Here is a 22,288-nt window from a genome sequence, read left to right on the forward strand (position 1 = left end):
GCACAAACTGGAAGTATGGAAAGCACCTCCTGAAGTGGGGGAAGAGTTTAGATAAGGGGTGTCAAACATAAGGCCTGGAGGACAGAACTGGTCTATCTAGGGCTCTTATGCCGCCTGTGAACAACTGGTGCAAGAGAGAGAACAGAAGACTGCTTGGGGAGGGAGGTGGGTGGAACCACTCTGGTTGTAGCTTCAGCATGGTGGAACATCCTTGTCTGCAACAGTCAAGCCGTGTGGGAGCATCTGCCCATTGTTGCATCACTGGCTTTCCAGTCCATCCATGTGGGTTTTCCGCTACACCCCATCCCAGCCCATGGAGCCTTGCAGTGAAGATACACCAACTCAGAGCTTACGAGCTGTTGTCCTTTATACGGCTTATATCTTTGGTACCTGACATTATGTTTTATGGCACACATGGCCTAGTCCAATAAAGTGACATTTATGTCAGATCCAGCCCTTGTAACAAATGAGTTTGGCACCGGATTTTATATGTCTCTTTCCTCTGTGGATTGTGCCACTCTCTCTACTGATCTTACGAGTCTTGCAGCTAGTCAAGTCGAATGGAGAATGCCACAATGCCAGCTACAGCTATGCATGTTTCCTAAGAGTTTCCTAAGATTTGATATCTTAAATAAACTTGGAAATGTTAAGACCTCCGCTCTTAAAAGCATATTGGGAATAGGAAAAATAAACCGTTAATTATAGCACACCATACATTATAACATAAACATTAAAATTGCTGTGAGTAAATATGTGGGAAAGGTGACACATACATTTCATCAGTTTGAAAGTCATAGGAACAGAGAGTAGGAGAAAGAATGAAAAACTTGAAGAGCAGATCCCATGTGGATACTGGTACTGGGAAAAATGTAGATCACTTACCCAGAGCTTCACTTTCTAACTCTCACAGCAAAATCAGTTTTAACATAAGGAACAGTTGACCAGCCATTCACACATGTGGTTTTACTTTTCACTACAGAACAAAAACAGTTTTCAGAATTGAAGAAGAACAAAGGACAGGAACCATTGTTACCACAATAACAGCTGTGGATCCAGATGGAGAAGACTTTAGTAGCCTCCACTACAGCATTATTGCTCCTCAAGGAATTCCTTATTTCTCAATAAATCCTGGTAAGCAATTGAATTGCATTAATTCCCGGAAGTTAATAAATGGCAATACATGTATCTGCTATGCTCTCTCCACAGTTTATATACCGGAAGATATTCTGGTAAGAGCGCCATTTCAGGTATCAGTGGAGCAGAGCATGGAGATTGAGGTGAGGTGTAAAACAAGTCTCACAGCAAAGTTCAAAGATCCACTCTTGGATACACTCTTCTTTAAAACTCCCCACCCACATTTTTCATTAACCGTATAAACAGAAAAATGAGAAAATCTACTACAACCACTACAAATATCCAGTTCTGTCCTCCCCGCATCCTATTGCCTGCTCACATTGCTGTCAAAATATTTTAATAACATCAATATAAAATATTGTCTTTTATTGGTTTTTTCCCAATTTAGAGGTTTTTCTTCCAACAAATGTGATGATGGGCCACCATTCTTCCAAAACTTTGTTCTATTTTTTTCCTCCCTGACGTCTTGTGACAATTTATCGATAACGATAAGGTTGCAAACTTTCTGAATTCAGTTCTGTTTAGATAGAGATTCTGGTTCTTACAATGCTGTGTATTGTCAAGACAGGGAGATGCTAATGAATTCTGGATTATTTTTCTGTAAGAGTTTATCACATGTCCATCATTTATATATCCTACCAAAATTGTCATTGTGTCAAAACATGGCTCATATCCAATGATCTTCTTTATGTTTGCATGAATCAGTCTTCAGAACATCCCTTACAACATAATCTTTGACCAGGTTAAACCATTGTTACCACAATAACAAGGTTAAATACAAAAAACTGAGAAGTTTGGGCATAATATTTTCTTTTATATTAACACATAAAGATACATTGAAAGCATTTAAGAAAATTGTCTGCTAATCTTCCTCTGCAATTTTTAATTTTAGCTATTTCCCCCCGTCTTTTCATATATGATGCTATTATTTTCTGTGTTTCTTTTAACAGAATATTATGCAATTTTGAAGTAATTGTAGTTTCAGCATTTTGAAACAATTATGTTAATGATCTGGTAACCTGTAGTTGTACCAACCATGGTAATTTCACATCTCCTGTCAATTGTTGGAGTTTATCCAGGGTAATTTTTTTATACCAATACAGATCCAATAATATTTTAAGGACAGCTTTTGTCCATTCAGAACAATGATTTGGTGACAAATTTTCATGGAATAACTGATGCGGAAACCAAGTTAACAGTGACGTTCCTGAAAATATATATTTCCTCCATTTATCCCATATTTTAAAATATTACCAATTATTAAATGATTATACATTAATGGGCTTCTTTGTGATTTTGTTTGCCATAGGACGGCTTCCAGTGATATGGGAAAGACCTGATATCTCTCTATTTCAGTCCAAAAAGGGTTAGAATTGGTCTTTCCCTATTTTAATATTTGGGACAACTGTGACGCATCATAATAATACAGCAAGTTTGGCATTGCTATTTTCCCATTTATTTATTTCTATATAGAGTTCTAGCTTGGACTCAAAGTCACTTATTATTACAGGGGTTGTTTTGTAGAAAAATAGATGGTGGAGCTCATTAGCATAACTCATTAGCATATGCCACCACCCCTTCAGGTAATTACACTTCAGGTAATAAAGCAAACTTCAAGGCATACAAGGTGACACCCACCAGCCAAAAGCAACCCTGGGCGAGCAAGGCCTGCTTGGGTTGGCTAGAGATCCAGTCAACCCAAGCAGGTCCCACTTGCCTGGGGCTCCCTGGGCCACCCCGCCCCCCCAGTCAAAAGGCCAGCAAGTCATCCACCACACAAAATCACATCAGAAGTGGAGAAAGGGTGGCATGGGCTTCTCCATGGTTTAATGTGGGCTGCTGGGGGCGTGGCAAAGCCCCTGGTGGCTGGCTAGCTGCCTGCTCTCCTAATCCAGGGATTGCTATGCAGCTGCACCTACTATTCAATGGACATGGTTGGGAAGGAAAAGGAGGTGGGGGATCAGAAAGGTTCAGGAGCTGCACTCCTGTAGCTCCTGTTGAATCTGAGGCTTGATTCTTAATAAAATTTAAATATTTTTTCTGCTAGTTTTGCAAAAAAAAAAAAAGGATTTGTAATCATTATCAGGAGAGTGTGAAACAAATATAAAAAGCGGGGTATCACCATCATTTTAATTGTAGCCACTTTTCTAAGCCATGACAGGCTTAACCTAGACCAATCTTTCAATTCTTTATTAATATGTTCAACCAATGAGCCATAATTATACCAGAACTGTTGTGATAACCAATTGTAATCTGCACTCCTAAATATTTTAGTGATTCCGATGACCTGCTTGAATGAAAAAATGATGTTTAAGAACTTAAAAGAAGCCATATTGGATCAGGCCAATGACCCATCCAGTCCAACACTGTGTCACACAGTGGCCAAAAAAACCAGGTGCCATCAGGAGGTCCATCAGTGGGGCCAGGACACCAGAAGCCCTCACCCAGTTGCCCCTCCCAAGCACCAAGAATACAGAGCATCACGGCCCCAGACAGAGAGTTCCAACAATATGCTGTGGCTTATAGCCACTGATGAACTTTTGCTCCATATCCAATCCCCTCTTGAAGCTGGCTATGCTTGTAGCCACCGCCACCTCCTGTGGCAATGAATTCCATGTGTTAATCACCCTTAGGGTAAAGAAGTACTTCCTTTTATCTGTTCTAACCCGACTGCTCAGCAATTTCATTAAGTGCCCACGAGTTCTCGTATTGTAGGAAAGGGGAAAAGTACTTCTTTCTCTACCTTCTCCATCCCATGCATAATCTTGTAAACCTCTATCATGTCACCCCGCAGTCGACGTTTCTCCAAGCTAAAGAGCCTCAAGCATTTTAACTTTTCTTCATAGGGAAAGTGTTCCAAACCTTTAATCATTCTAGTTGCCCTTTTCTGCACTTTTTCCAATGGTATAATATCCTTTTTGAGGTGCGGTGACCAGAATTGCACACAGTATTCCAAATGAGACGGTACCATCGATTTATACAGGGGCATTATGATACTGGCTGATTTGTATTCAATTCCCTTCCTAATAATTCCCAGCATGGCGTTTGCCTTTTTTATTGCAATCGCACACTGTCTTGACATTTTCAGTGAGTTATCTACCACGACCCCAAAATCTCTCTCTTGATCAGTCTCTGCCAGTTCACACCCCATCAACTTGTATTTGTAGCTGGGATTCTTGGCCCCAATGTGCATTACTTTGCACTTGGCCACACTGAACATCATCTGCCACGTTGACGCCCACTCACCCAGCCACAACAGATCCCTTTGGAGTTCCTCACAATCCTCTCTGGTTCTTACCACCCTGAACAATTTAGTGTCATCTGCAAACTTGGCCACTTCACTGCCTACTCTCAACTCAAAATCATTTATGAACAAGTTAAAGAGCATGGGACCTACAAAGAAAACAGCCAATTTATCCCACTTAACAAAGTCTGAGCAAATGGATTTGAACTTTGCAGTGAAGAGATATTGTGAGACAGATCATTCGGAACTTGAATTCCCAAATAAGGTATTGAAGACGAGGACCACTTGAAGGAATATTGTTGTTTAAGCAGGTTTTCCTCCTCAATAGGAAGGTTGATCAGAAGGATATTAGATTTCAAGTGATTAATGTGGAGACCTGATATTTAGCTGAAAGATGCCAGTAAATCGAGCAGAGGAGAAATGGAAGAAACTGGGGCGGACATGTAGAGCAACATATCATCTGCAAGCAAGCTGAATTTCAGGGTGTGAGAACCGCAGGCGATCCCTTTAATGTTGTCATTGTTATGTATTAAAACTGCCAAAGGTTCAATTGCTAGTGCAAATAAAGCTGGGGACAGAGGGCACCCTTGTCTTGTTCCCCATTGTAGCGTGAACTTTTCAGATAATTGGCCATTGATTTTGATCTGTGCTGTAGGTCTAGAATATATCGATTTAATGGCTTGTTTGAAGTTATCACCGAAGGACATATGATCCATTACAGCAAATAAGTAAGACAGTTCTAAGGAATCAAAGGCTTTCTCGATGTCAAGAGAAAGTCATACTGCTGCTGAATTGGTTTGTTTGCAGTGGGATACAATGTGTGGACGTTGTCAGTAATCTCTCTGATCTGTTTGATCTGGATGGATGTAACCAGTTATTAGGGAGTTAAGTCTTTTAGTAAGAGAGGCTGTAAAAATCTTGTAGTCTAAGTTCAATAACGAGATGGGGCGAAACAAAGTAGGGTTAGTAAGGTCTTTGTCAGGTATGGGCAACACAATAATAGATGCATCATACCAGGTAGAGGGTAGGGATCCTGTCCGAAGAATCTCATTGCAGGCATCAGTGATAGGTTGATCCAGGAGATTGACAAATTTCTTATAGAACTCTGTGTGAAGCCATTGGATCCCGGGGATTTGTTGCTCTTCAGACCTTTGATGACATTGCGGGTTTCAGCAGCATTGAAGGAGCGGTCTAAAAACTCACGATGTTCATGCGACAGACGTTGGATCTGAGAGTGCTGGGAAAGAAAGTCTGAGACCGACCTCATCGAAGGGTTGTTTGAGGATTCCAAAAGAATTCCAAATAACTTTTATAATGTCCATAGATTTATTATACAGCCGGCCATCTTTGGCCAAGAGGCATGAACATAACGAGAAGCAAACTTGTCCTTGACTTTCCAGGCTAGAAGCCTCAATGATTTAGATGAAGTGAACCAATGTCTTTGTTTAGTGTAAAAGGGTTTTTTTTTTAATTTGGGAGCTCTCCAATGATTCCAAAATTTTCCTTTCCATAAGTAATTTTATATATATATATTTTGACACCTCGTTCCTTGTGGAGAGCTTCTAGAGTTCGTATCCTGGATAGTACTTCTGTTTTAAGAGCTTCTTCGCGTTTTTTCAGTAATGATGATAAAGAAATCAGGTGACCTCAAATCTTGTTGCCGCCGAAGAAAGGAGGATGTAATCTATCCTAGTGTAGACATCAAATTGTGATGAGTATTATGTGTAGTTACGTTCATTACCGTGTTGTGCATGCCAAATGTCTGATAAGTGGAATCTTCTGAATAGTTCATCTTGATTTGTAGAGTGTTTCCGGTGAAGGGGAAGTTTACATAAGTGATGTGAGCGATCAAGAAAGTAATAATTAATGAGGTTAAGGTCTCCACCTATAAGGAGCACACTTTCTTGGAATTCTTGAAGAGAGTTAAGGGTGTCTTCCAAAAAATCTTTCTGGTCCTGGTTAGGTGCATAGATTGATGCGATGGTGACCTGCACATCATCCAGTCAGCCCTTGACAAAAATAAAGCGACCCCTAGGGTCTCGTTGTAGTGTCTGTAGCTGGAATTTCACTCTTTTAGATAAGAGAATGGAAACACCCCTAGAGTTAGAGCTACTGGAAGCATGAAATTGAGACTGGATCCACGAGGCTTTCAGCAAATCTTCAGTTGGGTGTCTTAGATGGGTCTCCTGCAGTAAAATAACATCAGAGCATTGTTTGGAGAGGTTAGATAGAATGCGTTTCTGTTTGATAGGGTTATGAAGGCCACACATGTTCAGAGATGTGATATTCCAGGTGGGAGCCATGTTGAACCAAACTGGGGAAGTGTAGTCTGAAAGAGATGAAGCCTCGAGAGGAAGTAGAGAAGGACAGAGTAAAAGTGCAGTAAGACAAAGCGTTGAAGGGAAGAAAGAGCACAGAAGCGGAAACAAAATTAGGAAGGAGAGAAAAAATTAGAATGTCACCTAAAATAAATAAATAAATAAATTACAAAAATACAGAAGAGAAACAGGGAGAAAGGACTGACACAACAACAACAGCAGAACTTATGAAGAAAAACTAGAATATCTGGTACACAATCAATAGATTGGATATACTTCAGCATTAAAAAGAGTATAAGACACTAAAATCTCTAGTGCAATGCAGCTGAAAATGAAATGCAGTTGAATTAATTGATATATGATGCAATTAGTATAATATAATTAAGGTGGTACAATTAAGATAATAAAATTGATTAAATAATGAAATTAATTAGGATATAAAACAATTGATGGAGATCATAATAATAGTTTAGATTAATAGAGTTGATTAGGATATAATAAAATTTATCAAGGCATGATACAAATTAATTATAGTCCTACAGTGATAAAATAAATAGTAGAGACAGATAAGGAAAAGGCTAAAGCACAAGTTTATCTAAGATATAAATATCTATTAAGAATGAATTAATCATCTATATCATAGTTAAATAGACTCTTAAGCTTAACAATAAAATTAAACCAATAAATAATCACCTAAGAACAACAATTAATGTGACTGGAATCAGAAGCTGTGCAACAAGAAGCAACTATAAACACCTTGTCTTAATTATGTAATCTAACGCTAATATGTAATTATTGAGGCCACTAATATAAGTGTGCAATTACTAAGCACTGGTAAAGATTAGCTAAGACAGTTAATAGTAAAAGTGAACCTTAATGTTAACACTATAGCTACAATGCAAAAGTGCTTATCTTAAAATGAATTGCAATGCCGTATATCAGTTATCAAATCAAATCTCGTTGTATATAATTGTTCAAACTTAAATAAAATTAGTGGCTCTATATTGGAAGCAAAGTCATGAAAGTAAGTCAATAATAAAACAAGAAGTCCCACGCAATCCCAGGGGAGAAAGAGAATGCCTCCCCCCTGCAATTACAGGAACTGAATCCTCTTAGGAGACTTCCAAATACCAGGGGAAATCATGAACACACATTCCCCTCCCCCGTACCCAGAACCAAGATAGTGCACCATGCAGAGTCTGAACATTATATAGCTTATTGAAGGCACTTAGTAAAAGAAACCCAGTCAATACAGAGGCATAACGGGTAAAGCATTGAGAAGCAACAATAGGAAGCAAAAGTGAAAGTACTCAAAACCCAGAGGCTATCCCTCATTAGAAGAGGAGGTGGAAGAGCGACAACGTTGCTGATTTGCCTTAGCACCATCCGGGGACTCTTAATGTGAAGTGTCTTGAGTAGTGCCAACCCAGAAGCCACATCTTCAATAAGGTATAGTTTGTCTCTGAAGGAAAACTGGAGTCGCGTCAGGGCCTTCCACTTGTAACGAAGGTGGGCTTGCTGCAGTGCGTCTGTGATAGGCTTGAGGTTTCTGCATTGACTAAGGACTTCTGGAGGCTAGTCCTGATAAATAAAGATCGGTTCCCCTTTTTAGCTTAGACGGCCATTAGCCCTTGCAGCCTCAAAAATCACCCTTCTGATCCTTGCGTCCAGGATGACTGCTATTATGTCCCTTGGTTCGCGGCGAGCCGGATTATTCAATGGCCCCATCCGAAAAACAGTAATAAATGGGACCGGGGCTTCAGCAAGATCAAGTTCATCTTTTTGTTAGGGAATTCTGTTTGAAATTCTATTTCTTTATCTCAAACAGTGCGATGGATCACTGGATCAAATAATCATTGAGAGGCATTAAACATGAAAAAGCAAAAACGTATTTATTTCTACAGGGAAAGGGTACTGGGAGGTGAAAATAACAAACACTACACTAGAAGATCATGTGGAAGACTACTTCCTCCTCCTTCTTGAACTCTCTGCCTGAACAGAGGAAGTCACCTGACTAACTGACCAAACCGACAAAACAGGTTTTCCTGCTTCTAGACCTTGATTGACAGCAGTCAGTATCTTCTTCCCAGGTCATGCAGACAATAGGGAATCAGGCACAGTGTTAACCCTATAATGACTGGAACTTTAGAACATTGCAAAGGACATACAAAACAGATACATATTTCCAACACTTTTAACCATTCAGCAATAAATGAGGAGATGTCTTTGTCTGCTGTTAGTTGCTCATTAAAGCCTCTAATTTTAATATGGTTTTGGTGCGCTGCTGATTCCAAATGTAACACACGATCATGGAGGATGCCATTTTCTGTTTGTAAAGTAGTTACGTCCTCCTTCAGAGAAAGCCCTAGATCTCTAGCCCCTTCAGCTGTTTGCTGAACTGTATTAAGAGCTAGCTGAAAGTCATTAAATTGATTTTGTAAAGGTTGTATTAGAGCAGTCATTGTTTTAGTCAAATGAAGCTCCATAGAGGCAAAGAGAGTTACAATAGCTGAATCAGTAGTAGGCACCTGTAACGGCCCCACGGCCCCTTCTTCAGTCGCCATATTGTGGTCCTCTGACATGACAGGCTCAGGATTTTTATCGGTCGGGTGTTTTGGAAAGAAGGATGATATATCCTTACCACTGCCCAAATTGGAAGCTGCCTTCTCAGGGTTTCCTTTACGCATCATCAGACAGTCCCGGTTCTGATTTTGAATGCTTTTAGAAAGGTTCCAGAAAAATCGGGGGAGAGAGCTGTTCAGTTAGGTGGCTATCTTCCTCGACACCGAAACCACACCCTCCCCCCCCCATCATGATTTCTTGCTTTTAAGTCCTCACCCAGGCAATGTTTGGGTGTTAGTTACCAGTCATGCATCTTGGCCAGAGCAAAACAAAAATATTGTTTAAAGATTAAAGAAACAACAGAGTAAGTCTAAATAATATCCGTCATCTGCTAAGAAGTCACTCAGTTTCAAAATATTAACCATATCCAAAGTGCAAATATAGCCCTATAAGTCAGAATCTTACCTACAGGTCTTGTGGTATTGCAGTCATTGACCAAAGTTCTGGGAACCGTGTCCTGAAATTTGCAAGTATTGCTCATTTAAAAAGAAATAAACTATGTAGTTTCTTTAGTTTATTCTGAGTATATGCTGAGGAAGGGGCATGCTCTAGATGCCTTTCATGGGTGCCAAGAGATTTAAGCACACAGGAAGCTGCTTTATACTGAATCAGACCATTGGTCCATTGTGGTCAGTATTATCTACTCAGACCAGTAGCAGATGTCCAGGGTTTCAAGTTGAGGTCTTTCACATCACCTATTGCCTGGTCTTTTTAATTGGCGATCCCAGGGATTGAACCAGAACCTTTTGTGTGCAAAGTACAGGCTCTTCCACAGAGCTACAGCCTCATCACAGGGAATTCCAGACTTGAATAGATGCTTTGTCAGCTCAGGATGGGGAGAGGCTGTAGCTCAGTGGAAAAGCCTCTGTGTTGTATGCAGAAGGTTCCAGGTTCAGTTCCCAGCATATCCAGTTAAAAAGATTGGGTAATGAGTGATGTGAAAGACATGTGCCCGAGACCCTGGAGAGCTACTGCCAGTCTGAGTTGACAGTACTGACCATGATGGACCAATGGTCTGATTCACTATAAGGTAGCTTCATGTGTGTGATACCAGCTAACAACCCAAATCAATAATGGTTGCAATTTTAGTAGTTTAGCAAATAATAGAGATTTCATCTCCAAAAAATTCCAGCAAATCTTGCTTGTTTCTTCACATACACTCCAGACATGAGTAGTCCTCACTCCCCATGATTATCCAAGATCAGATTAAGAGTCCAGCACAGCCTCTTTCTTGGATAGCCCATGCATAACTACATGTTGTAACAAACTATCTTTTGGTCTTCATCATCTTTATATTAATTTTTTTACCTGACTCAACTCAAGTATGTTGATTAAACAACCTCACTGTTAACTTTGCAGTGATTATTTTCAGCTGGGAGAGGGAGAGAGAGCAAATGAACTACTTCACAGGCATTCTTCCTTCAATTTCTGTCTTTGTAGACAATGGAGTTATACAAGTGGCCAGAACGATAGATCGAGATATTGTACCATTAATCCAAAATCCCAATATTTCTTTGGAAATTCACGTTGAAGATAGTCCTAGCCATGGACGAAATAGCAGCATTACAATTGTTATAACCGTTGAAGACATAAATGACCACCCACCAGAATGCCAGAGATACACTTTCAGGTATGAATATTTTTCTGCTCTAACCGATTCCTCGTATGATAGTTACATCAGCACTAGTTATGGCTATTGTATCTTCCTCACCAGAAAGTAGCTGGGATGTGGTTCTTTTTGTATAAAGAATGCATTATTAACCAGTAGAAATTTAAAAAAAAAATACATGCCAAACCAGGGATGAACTATTCATTTGTTGTAAGCAGGGCTTTTTTGTAGCAGGAACTCATTTGCATATTAGGCTGCACCCCCTCCAGAATCCTTAAGAAACTGGCGTGTGGAATTTGTGCTTTGATACAGATATGTAAGTATTTTGGCTTTTGGAAGAAGCTAATATATAGCGAAACATGAGACCCAGCTAGCGATCCCATGAAGGACAACTTTTACCCTTCAAGCCGACTTCTTCACTTGGACCCATCTGGACTCCTAATACTCCCTTGAAGAATGGACAGATATTTTAATATTAAATGATTAAGGAGAAATTTGGGAGCCATATACTTCACACAATTTTTGGTGCGGTGCTTGTTATTGTTATTTGTAGTTTATACATTGTTTATATTTAGAATTTTGAGATAGTTACTTCTTTCTAGCACAGTTGTTTGGTATATTTTTTATCCAGGTCTCTTACTGTGCTACCACTTGGGTTGCTTAATTTCCAGGTGAGGGCAGGAGATCACTCAAAATTACAACTGCTTTCCAGATGGCAGAGATAAGCTTGCCTGGAGCAAATGGTGGACTCTGTGTCATTATACCCTCCTGAGGTCACTTCCCTCCAATTTGGTCTGCACTGTGGAGAAAGACTGTACTTTTCCTAGGTAGAGGTTGCAGGGTGGGGAGGAGATGGAAAGCTGAAGTCAGATCACTTCCCCTACAGAAAACAGCCACCTTGAAGTACATTCTCTATGGTATACCATAACACAACCAGGCCAGGCCAAAAGCATATGCTGATGCTAAAAGCTGCAAGGTTGAATGCAACAGGAAAAGGTGTCAATAACGCATTACAGAAGAAAGACCTCTGCCACTGTGCCCATCACAAGGCATTCCCCCACAGAGGCACTGCTGCCACCATGCCAATGACCTGCTGCTCCTTGACCCCAGCAGTGGGCAGGACATGGCAGGCAGCAGAAGGGTTCTGCTCTACCCACCAGTGAGCCTGGAGGAATATGAGGAAGCAGAGGAGGAGGATGACAAACATGATGAGGAGGATGAGGATGGCAAAGCCAGTGAGCTAAGCAGCTGAGGAAGAGCTGGCAGCACCTTCTCCATTCCATCCGGGGTGGTCTTCCATTTGGAATACTGTGTGCAATTCTGGTCACCGCACCTCAAAAAGGATATTATAGCACTGGAAAAAGTGCAGAAAAGGGCAACTAGAATGATTACAGGTTTGGAACACTTTCCCTATGAAGAAAGGTTAAAACGCTTGGGGCTCTTTAGCGTGGAGAAACGTCGACTGCGGGGTGACATGATAGAGGTTTACAAGATTATGCATGGGATAGAGAAGGTAGAGAAAGAAGTACTTTTCTCCCTTTCTCACAATACAAGAACTGTGGGCATTCAGTGAAATTGCTGAGCAGTTGGGTTAGAACGGATAAAAGGAGGTACTTCTTCACCCAAAGGGTGATTAACATGTGGAATTCACTGCCACAGGAGGTGGTGGCAGCTACAAGCATAGCCAGCTTCAAGAGGGGGTTAGATAAAAATATGGAGCAGAGGTCCATCAGTGGCTATTAGCCACAGTGTGTATATATATATGTGTGTGTGTGTGTATAAAAATTTGTAGCCACTGTGTGACACAGAGTGTTGGACTGGATGGACCATTGGCCTGGTCCAACATGGCTTCTCTTATGTTCCCAGTGGGCTGATGGGGCTGGCCGGCCCCTCCTTGCCATCCGCTGCTGCCAGCTCTTCATCCCCCCTCCAGAAGAAATCATCTCAGAACCCCACCCCCACTTAACCCTTCCACACCCACCTGCCAGCCTCTTCCCCCACCAGGCAGGCCCCAGGCTGCCATGGCCTCCTACCCTGCTGCCATCCCCAGTGCGGCTCCAGCAGCAGCAGCCCCCAGTGGCAGGAGTGGAAGTGCCACAGGCTTCCAAGCCATCTTGCTGCTTGCCTTCCCAGCCAGCAGCAGCAGCAACCTGGCCCTGGCTGAGCCTCTCCTGTCAGCTGGGCTGCTGCGACTTCTGGTGCCGAGTCACTGCTGCCACTACTATGCCTGCCCTCCCCTGCCTGGACAGCCTTCACCGCAGGCAGCAGTCTGGAGGAGAGGGGAGGCTGCCTTGGGCAGGGGTGGCTCTGGGGAGCCAGGCAGAGTCTCTGGACGGATCTCCTTGAATTGGGGGTGGGTGGGAAGACAGTAAGATGGGGGAAGCAAATGCCTTCATTTGAGAGAGTTAGGGGTGGGTGGGAAGACAGCAACGGGGGGTGGGGGTGGGCAGTGAATGCAAAGATTTGGGGTGGGTGGGAAGACAGCAAGGGTGGGGGGCACTTGCCCAGAGCTTCTTTCAAGAGCCCATCGCATTCCCCCCACAGCAGGCCTTATAGCAAGTACAAATGTAAAGTACCAGAAAGCCTGGAACACCCATTAGAGGTAATTTCTTTCTTTCCAACAGAGAACAATTTTATGAAACCATCAGTGTAGGAACAGTTATTTTGGACTTGGAAAATGTCTGCTCAGACCATGATGCTGTGGCACCAAACAACCTGTTTAACTTCACTGGATTGTCAGGACCAGGAAGTCATAAATTTGCACAGAACCCACCTGGCTCTGGAAGAATTACGGTCAGTTATATACTCCATGATTTCCATGATGATGATTATTTTGCAATAAAAAAACCCCATAAAGTGCTAGAAGATGCAGCCTCCAGGTCAGATAACACTCAGGAACTGAGGACAACTAAGGGCTAACACTATTCTTTAATAGATAGATAGATAGATATGATATAGATATAGATTTATTTATTTATTTATTTATTTAAGTTTTCATTTAAATTTCCACACATATAATGGTTGAACATAAACTATGGTCATTTGGATTCAAAATCATACATTTTATTTATTTATTAAATTAAATTAAATTTATAGACTGTTTTCCCCTGTAAACAGGGCTCAGGGTTGTGTACAACAAATGAAATACCATCATAAATTGAATCCTAGTTAAAACCAATAAAAATACAACAATACATCAATTGGCCTGATTAGATGGTGCTAGGCAACTTCAGATTGTGCCGCTTCCCTGCAAGAGGGGTGAGGTGAGGAAAGGAACAAGAGCACCAAACAGACATACCAGAACAGATGGAAGCCATTGCTGCCCTCAACCAAATACCTGATGGAACATCTCTGCCTTACAGACCCTGTAGAACTACATTAGGTTTTGTAGCGGGGAGGGCAGAGCAACGCGTTACATGACGGACGCTTGAGTGTACAGCTCCCACTCTCCTCCTCACAATAATCGCTCTTACCCCCATCATATCTCCTCTGACTTCAACCCGAAAATGGGTAAGCAAAACCCAGGGAAGACTAAATTGGCAATAGATATCCAGTCAATGGCAAGTTTTGTACCTTGACAATAAAATTAGGGAGTGAAACCTCAAGTTCTGCAGAATAATGAAGCACATGGAGGAAGAACAAGAGATTTGTACCTTTTTGGCAACCTGGCTTGCTTCATCACTCAGTCTTGAAGATGGTGTTGCGCCAGTAATACTGCTTGGGAGCTATGACTCCAAGATCAAAGGACTATCCTGCTGAGTTGCTTGCATTCCACATGCTCTTTTTGGAATGTTTAAGATGATATGAATTATGCCTCTTTGAGAAATATAGAGTTGGAAATAGTGGTTTAGTCAGCAATTTATTGAAGAGAAGAAGACCATTATTGGATAATTCACAGAATGAGCATTGCCACCAGATGGCCATCTAGCCTCTCTTTTAAAACCTCCAAAGAAGGTGAGCCCACTACCTCCCAAGGAAGCCTGTTCCACTGAGGAGCTGCTTTAACTGTTAGGACGTTATTCCTAATGTTTAGCAAGAAACTCTTCTGATTTAATTTCAACTCGTTTGTTCTGGTTTGACCTTCTGGGGCAACAGAAAACATTTCTGCACCATGTCCTACATGACAGCCCTTCAAGTACTTGAAGATGGTGATCCTATCACCTCTCAGCTGTCTCCTCTTCAGGCTAAACATACCTAGCTCCTTCATCCTTTCTCCAGACCCCTCACCATCTTCGTTGCCCTCCTCTGAACCCAGTCCAGCTTGTTATGAAAAGAGATTGCAGATAGACAAATCCATCTCATTAGAGATCAGTCAGGCAAAATCCATTCTTTCACCAAGTGGATTCTTGAGGTGTTTCATAATTTCTACCAAAGTCTGACAATCCGGACCCTGAGGCTATCTATATCTTCCTTAAGAACAATGATATAGTAAATAAAATTACTTCAGATCACAAACACTTTCTGAATTCTCCTATTATGCTCTAGGAAGTCCTCACTGCTATTAAATTTTCCAAACTAAACAAGACTCCAGGATGAGATGGTCTACCCTCAGAGTTTTATAAGAAATTTTCTTCCCAATTGTTTTCCCACCCCATGATATTTGTAACTACATTTTGTATTCTGGTCAAATGCCTAACACCTGGAAACAGGCTAAAATTGTCCTTATCCCCAAGAAAGAAAAAGACCTTTTGAATCCTAAATCATATCACCCCTCATATCAGGCTCAATAATGACTATAAATTCTTCACCTTCCATCTTGGCAGTCGGACTAAATTGCTTAATTGGAAACTACAGCCATGTAAATCAGGTTGGTTTTATCCTTTACAGAGAAAATACTGATAATATTAGGCAAACCCTGAATATTAAACAATATGGCACTTATCAGCCCTACAATTCCTGTATCCTTGCACTAGACAGCGAAAAAGTCTTCGATAAAGTGGAACCATCATATTTGCTATCTGTTCTTCATGAAATGGGTTTTGGGACTAAATTTCTGACCATGATTAGCATTCTATATTCTTCTTCCTTGGCTCAACATTGTGTAAATGGCTTTAACACTATAGACTTTCCACTCTTGAGAGGCACCCATCAAGGGTGCCCTCTCTCATCAATCCTTTTTGCAATCGCTACAGAACCATTGGTAAATTTTATCAGGCAATTCACTATAATCCAAGGTATCACTATCCAAGAAATCAGTTACAAAATCTCGTTATTCACTGACGACATTGCTCTATACTTAGCAGACTCAATACATTCCTTATCACAATTGACACAAATTCTCTCTGTTTTCAGAAGTTTCTCAGGCCTATCAATTAGTCATTCCAAGTCACTTCTATATCCTATAAAAATCTCTCCCAATACCTGACAAGCCCCGCCTTCCTTTTATTCATTCCTCTGGGTTACCAAAACATGGCCATATTCATTCCTTCACAGCTCACTGACCTTATTAAAGTAAATTATTGTACAGCTTATCAAGAAATAATAAACACAAACACTGGGACCTACTAATTTCATCTTGGTTAGAACCCACTAATGTGATCAAATCCTTTATTTCCGCAAAACTGTTGTATCTGTTCAGGGTACTCCCTACAGACATTCCTGTTTCTTTATTACAAAAATGGCAAAAGATACTAACTCAATTCATATGGCATTACAAGAACCCTAGAATTAAGCTCTCTAATGTCTGCAGACCTACACTCAAAGGTGGCTTAGCTTATCGTGACATTTTGCTGTACTATAAAGCCACAATTTTGGAGAACATGGTCAGGCTGCTTTATTTTAACCTCCTCCCTGGTTGGGCAAGAATTGAAGAAGCCCATTTTATGCCTTATAATGAGTTCCTTTGACTCAAGAAGAAGAAAAGACTACATTGGCATTTTGTTAACCCATTTATAAAATACTTAATAAATGTTTGGGACATTGAGCAAAGCTGATTAGCACCAGATATCTTTCTACTTTCGTCCTTCACGGGTCAGCCCTGGTTTCCCCTTGCTCAGTGGTTTATTTGTTTGATATCATTTCCAAACATGACATCATACCTAATTGGACAAGAAAGCCCCATTCTCTTTACTGTGGTTTGAATATTTTCAAATCCATCACCAACTAAAGTACTTACTTTTTAAAGAGGCCAGATTTGGGCTGACCACCAACTTTGAACATCTGATATCGCACTCTGAAAAATCCAATAAAGGCCTAATTTCCAAATGTTATCAAATCTTGCTGACAGCGGTGAGCACTGATTGACCTTCTTGTATCTTTCAGTGGCATAGGGACTGCAACGTAACGTTATCCCCTGGGATAATGGGATTCCATTTGGGCCTTGGATGCTCTTCACACCTGTTTCACTTAATATTTTTCAGCAGAACTACAAATTAATATTAAGATGGTACTATACCCCCCTGCTCCTCTTCCACATACTCCGTTTATGGGCATGTACACAATTAGGTTTGGCAATCCCCAGATCCCAACGGGGGTTCTTTTGCTTTCCCAGGCTCCTTCCCGCCCCCAGTCAGCTGGCCGGTGGGGGAGAAGCCCCGCCCCCAAATCCATCATGTGACTTTCCCCCTCTGGAGGCTCCAGTCTCCAATTGGAAAGGCTTCCTCTTGGAATGGGGTGTCTGTGTTATTTGGAAGAAATTGGCTGCAACTCGTGAGTAGAGAGGTCAATCCCTCACTTCATAGTCGCCAGAAACGGGGGAGGGGGGGGGGAGTCTGCTGAGCACTTCATTATTCCCTATATGGAGATCCATTCTCATAGGGTATAATGGGGAATTGATCTGGAGGTTTCGGGGGCTCTGGGGGAGCTGTCTTTTGAGGTAGAGGCACCAAATTTTCAGTATAGTATCTAGTGCCTCTCCCCAAAGTACCCCCCAGGTTTCAAAACGATTGGACCAGGGGGTCCAATTCCATGAGCCCCAAAAGAAGGTGCCCCTATCCTTCATTATTTCCTATGGAAGGAAGACATTTAAAAAGGTGTGCTGTCCCTTTAAATGTGATGGCCAGAACTCCCTTGGAGTTCAATTATGCTTGTCACACCCTTGTTTCTGGCTCCGCCCCCAATGTCTCCTGGCTCCACCCCCAAAGTCCCCAGATGTTTCTTGAATTGGACTTGGCAACCCTATACACAATGCACTTGGGACTCTGTTGTATCATGGATTGCCATCCTGTAGCTATTAGCTGGTTTTAAGGGAAATTGAAATTATGGAATTGTTTTATTTGTTTTAACTTGCTTACTGTAACCCACCCTGAACCTGCTTGAAGGGGAGGGCAGGATATGAATACCATTAAATAAACAAATAATGTTGACTGTAAGCAGCTCAAGGACTTTTTAAAAAAAAGAACCTTACATTTAAATGAAATTATATCTGTTTTAATGCAGCTGGTGGGAAATGTGGATCTTGAAAATGGAACTGATAGAGCAGAGGAGGACTATATTCTGAACATTGCAGTGCAAGATATCGCTTCGCCTTTCTATCGTAGCAAGTATCCCTTTTAGTCTTGTTGACATTCTTTTGGAGAAAGAACAGGTTTCTTTCAAACAGGATGTGCAGCGGTGTTTCCCACTTAATGCTTGTCTTAATTGCTATATTTACAGATAATATCTACATTTTTGTTAGAATACTCCCTGTCAATGATTTTAAACCGGTCTTCAGTAGCTCTTCATATGTATTCAATGCATCAGAAACACTTGCAGGTAAGTAATGCCTATACTGAGAATGTGCTCTGTAAGACAGCAGTCCTAAGCACATCTATCTACAGAGTGCTGGACTGGAGAAACCTGGGTTCAAATCCCCTTCATGATTTAAAAGAGGTTCACTTAGCCTCAACCAAGGCCAGGGTATATCTTAGCCTCAACCAAGGGCATTTTCTGTCCTGGCCCCTACCTGGTCAAACAAGCTCCCACTGGATATTGAGGCCCTGTAGAGCTTGATGCAATTCCACAGGGTCTGTAAAATGGAACTTTTCCACCAGACCTTTGGTTGAGGTGGTGGACACCATACCATCTGACCTCCCTGTTCAAAACAGCCCCACTCTCTGCCCAAAGGACTATTAATATCATGCAGAAGTGATTCTATTTGATCTGCCTTTATGTGGGACAATAGTTTAGGTCGCCATCTTGATAATTTTAATTGATATTTAATTTTTATTGTTAAATGACTTGTGATGTTTTTATGCTACTTGTTGTTACCCGCCCTGAGCCCACTTGTGGGAAGGGTAGCTTAGAAATCGAAGATATAAATAAATAAATTCATCTGGATAATGTCAAGGGGGGGGGCCTGCTGCAGCCTGCATAGCTCCAACTAAGACCATTCTAGCCCTTGTAATTAGTTGATCTGGACATACCTGATCTAGAACACTTCTTGATCAGTTTGGTGTAGTGGTTAAGTGTGTGGACTCTTATCTGGGAGAACCGGGTTTGATTCCACACTCATCCACTTGCACCTGCTGGAATGGCCTTGGGTCAGCCATAGCTCTGGCAGAAGTTGTCCTTGAAAGGGCAGCTGCTGGGAGAGCCCTCTCCAGCCCCACCCACCTCACAGGGTGTTTGTTGTGGGGGAGAAAGGTAAAGGAGATTGTGAGCCGCTCTGCGACTCTTCGGAGTGGAGGGCGGGATATAAATCCAATATCTTCTTCTTCTTCTTAATCCCACCCTTCCATTAAGGAGCTCAGAGAAGTATACATGGTTCTTCTTTTCTCACCATTTTATCTTCAAAATAACCCTGTGAGACAAGGTAGGATAAGAGAGAATGATTGGTCTGGGTCATCCAGCAAGTTCCTGAATCTTAGTCCAGACCTCTAACCCTCTAATCACCACACCACATGATTTGTCTCGGTGATACCCTACGGAGACTTGGATTATATGCTCATATTTTGGACTTGTGTATCTAACAATCACTTTCAAATACTGCTTAATTTTAGTGAATTCCGGAATTGGAAAAGTGACCGCAACAGATGCTGATATACCCTCTACTGGAATATCGTACTCAATTGTGGCTGGAGGAGGCACCCTGGATTATTCAAAAATATTCTGGATTGATCCTAAGGAGGGCACTGTACGAATTGTTGCTCAGTTAGACTATGAAATAACTAAGAGGTATCTTCTCATCGTGCAGGCTTCTGACAACGATGGCAAGATACAGACTGTAGAGGTGAGTAAAAGCCAATCCTTATGCAAACATGCTGTAATGCCCCTCATCCACTACAACCTCCCTCTACAACCTCTTTTCTTCAGGTTATGATTTATAAGTAGGTCAGGATGTCACACACGTCACCCTTCTTGTCTGTTTTAAAATCTACAGAGAGCTATGACCATCTCACACCTCAGGTCCTTTCTCTCACTCCCAGAAGCATCTACAGCCAAGGTAGCCAAACCCCCTTTAATACTCAGCCTTCACTCATACAGAGCTATTGGGGTTGGAGCTCAAACACTGTTCCAATCACTTGCTACCACCATTCATTCATATCCTGGAATATAGGCATGTAGACACAAATGGTTAAATTGTGTGTTTGTGTGCTTCTTTCCATTAGACACACAGCCCATGGAGTTAATTAAACAAGAAATCTTTTATTTATAAGAACAAAACACTGAGGAAAGAAGAAGAAGAAGAAGATGATGATATTGGATTTATATCCCGCCCTCCACTCCGAAGAGTCTCAGAGCGGCTCACAATCTCCTTTCCCTTCCTCCCCCACAACAGACACCCTGTGAGGTAGATGAAGATATTATATCCCGCCCTCCACTCCGAAGAGTCTCAGAGCGGCTCACAATCTCCTTTACCTTCCTCCCCCACCCACAACAGACACCCTGTGAGGTAGATGAATATATTGGATTTATATCCCGCCCTCCACTCCGAAGAGTCTCAGAGCGGCTCACAATCTCCTTTCCCTTCCTCCCCCACAACAGACACCCTGTGAGGTAGATGAAGATATTGGATTTATATCCCGCCCTCCACTCCGAAGAGTCTCAGAGCGGCTCACAATCTCCTTTCCCTTCCTCCCCCACAACAGACACCCTGTGAGGTAGATGAAGATATTGGATTTATATCCTGCCCTCCACTCCGAAGAGTCTCAGAGCGGCTCACAATCTCCTTTCCCTTCCTCCCCCACAACAGACACCCTGTGAGGTGGGTGGGGCTGGAGAGGGCTCTCACAGCAGCTGCCCTTTCAAGGACAACTTCTGCCAGAGCCATGGCTGACCCAAGGCCATTCCAGCAGCTGCAAGTGGAGGAGTGGGGAATCATACCTCGTTCTCCCAGATAAGAGTCTGCACACTTAACCACTACACCAAACTGGCTCTCTCTAAGGAATAATATTTCACTTCAATTGAATGTTTACAATGAGGCCCTAAACCTACAACTGAGGCCCTTTAGTTACAAATTTACTATTTTCAGCCTGTTCAAAACAGCTCTTCTATACAGTTCCCTGCAATCAGAAAACCTCTTTTTGTCTCAGCCCTAAAGCTGTCTGTTTCTGCATTGTCAGTTTCCCCCTTGCCTGCACCTGTATCTAGCCACAACTTTCCCTACAGCACCAACCCTAAACCAGACTTTTCCCTGCAGCCGCTGTGGCCGGACCTGCCTGTCCCGCATTGGTCTTGTCAGCCACCAGCGAGCCTGCAGTAGACGTGGACTATTTCACCCTTCTTAAATCTTCGTTCGCGAAGCCAAGCCGAGAGAGAGAAAGACATTCTCAGCTTACAGAGATTCAGATCGATTTCGCACTCACCTTACGCTGTTCTCATGTTCGTCTTCTCAATGTGGCTTCCTTCTGATTTCACACTATCTGCCCCGGGGCTGCAGCAAGCAGCAGTGTTTTCACACAGCAAACAGAAACTGGTTTTTAGCAGTTTCTGTTTGCTGCGCAAAAACGCCGATGCTTGCTACAGTCCTGGGGCAGATAGTGTGAAATCGGAAGGAAGCTGTGCTGAGAATACGTGAGAGCAGTGTAAGGTGAGTGTGAAATCAGTCACACTTAGGCTTCTGGTTTCGGCAACGCTCTATTAGGAGCAGCTCGGACTGCTATTGTGAATATTGTCAATCTATTGTGAATTAATTATTGACAATCAATTAATTGAAATATCCCCCAATGCAATAATAAAGTGAGAAAATTAATTTGCTAAAAATATTGGATCAAACTATTATGAATTAATAACAATCAGTGTGGTGAAAAATTCTTATAGCATTAATATATTAACAGTCACTAAAATTATTCAATTGAGACAGCTAAAACCAAATATTCATTTTTTTTTCAAAAACATAAAATAGCAGAGCTAATATAAAAGTAAAGTGCTAGGGTCTCAATAAAATTATGTAAGAAAACAATAATAAAAACAGTAGTGCTATGACAATTTATTATTGGAAAA

General features: G+C 41.7%; 1 protein-coding gene across 1 annotated transcript in view; it reads left to right on the top strand.

Moving 5' to 3' along the window:
- Positions 1 to 22,288, top strand: part of CDHR3 (cadherin related family member 3) — a 60,883-nt gene that overhangs the window by 20,868 nt on the left and 17,727 nt on the right. Inside the window, exons 6-11 of the mRNA XM_060244539.1 lie at positions 980 to 1,131; positions 10,759 to 10,948; positions 13,552 to 13,720; positions 18,305 to 18,404; positions 18,521 to 18,619; positions 19,846 to 20,075. Coding sequence (XP_060100522.1) covers positions 980 to 1,131; positions 10,759 to 10,948; positions 13,552 to 13,720; positions 18,305 to 18,404; positions 18,521 to 18,619; positions 19,846 to 20,075 — 940 coding nt within the window. The remainder of the gene's footprint in view (positions 1 to 979; positions 1,132 to 10,758; positions 10,949 to 13,551; positions 13,721 to 18,304; positions 18,405 to 18,520; positions 18,620 to 19,845; positions 20,076 to 22,288) is intronic.

This window comes from Heteronotia binoei, chromosome 8 (assembly GCF_032191835.1).
Source record: "Heteronotia binoei isolate CCM8104 ecotype False Entrance Well chromosome 8, APGP_CSIRO_Hbin_v1, whole genome shotgun sequence".
Classification (NCBI taxonomy): Eukaryota; Metazoa; Chordata; class Lepidosauria; order Squamata; family Gekkonidae; genus Heteronotia; species Heteronotia binoei.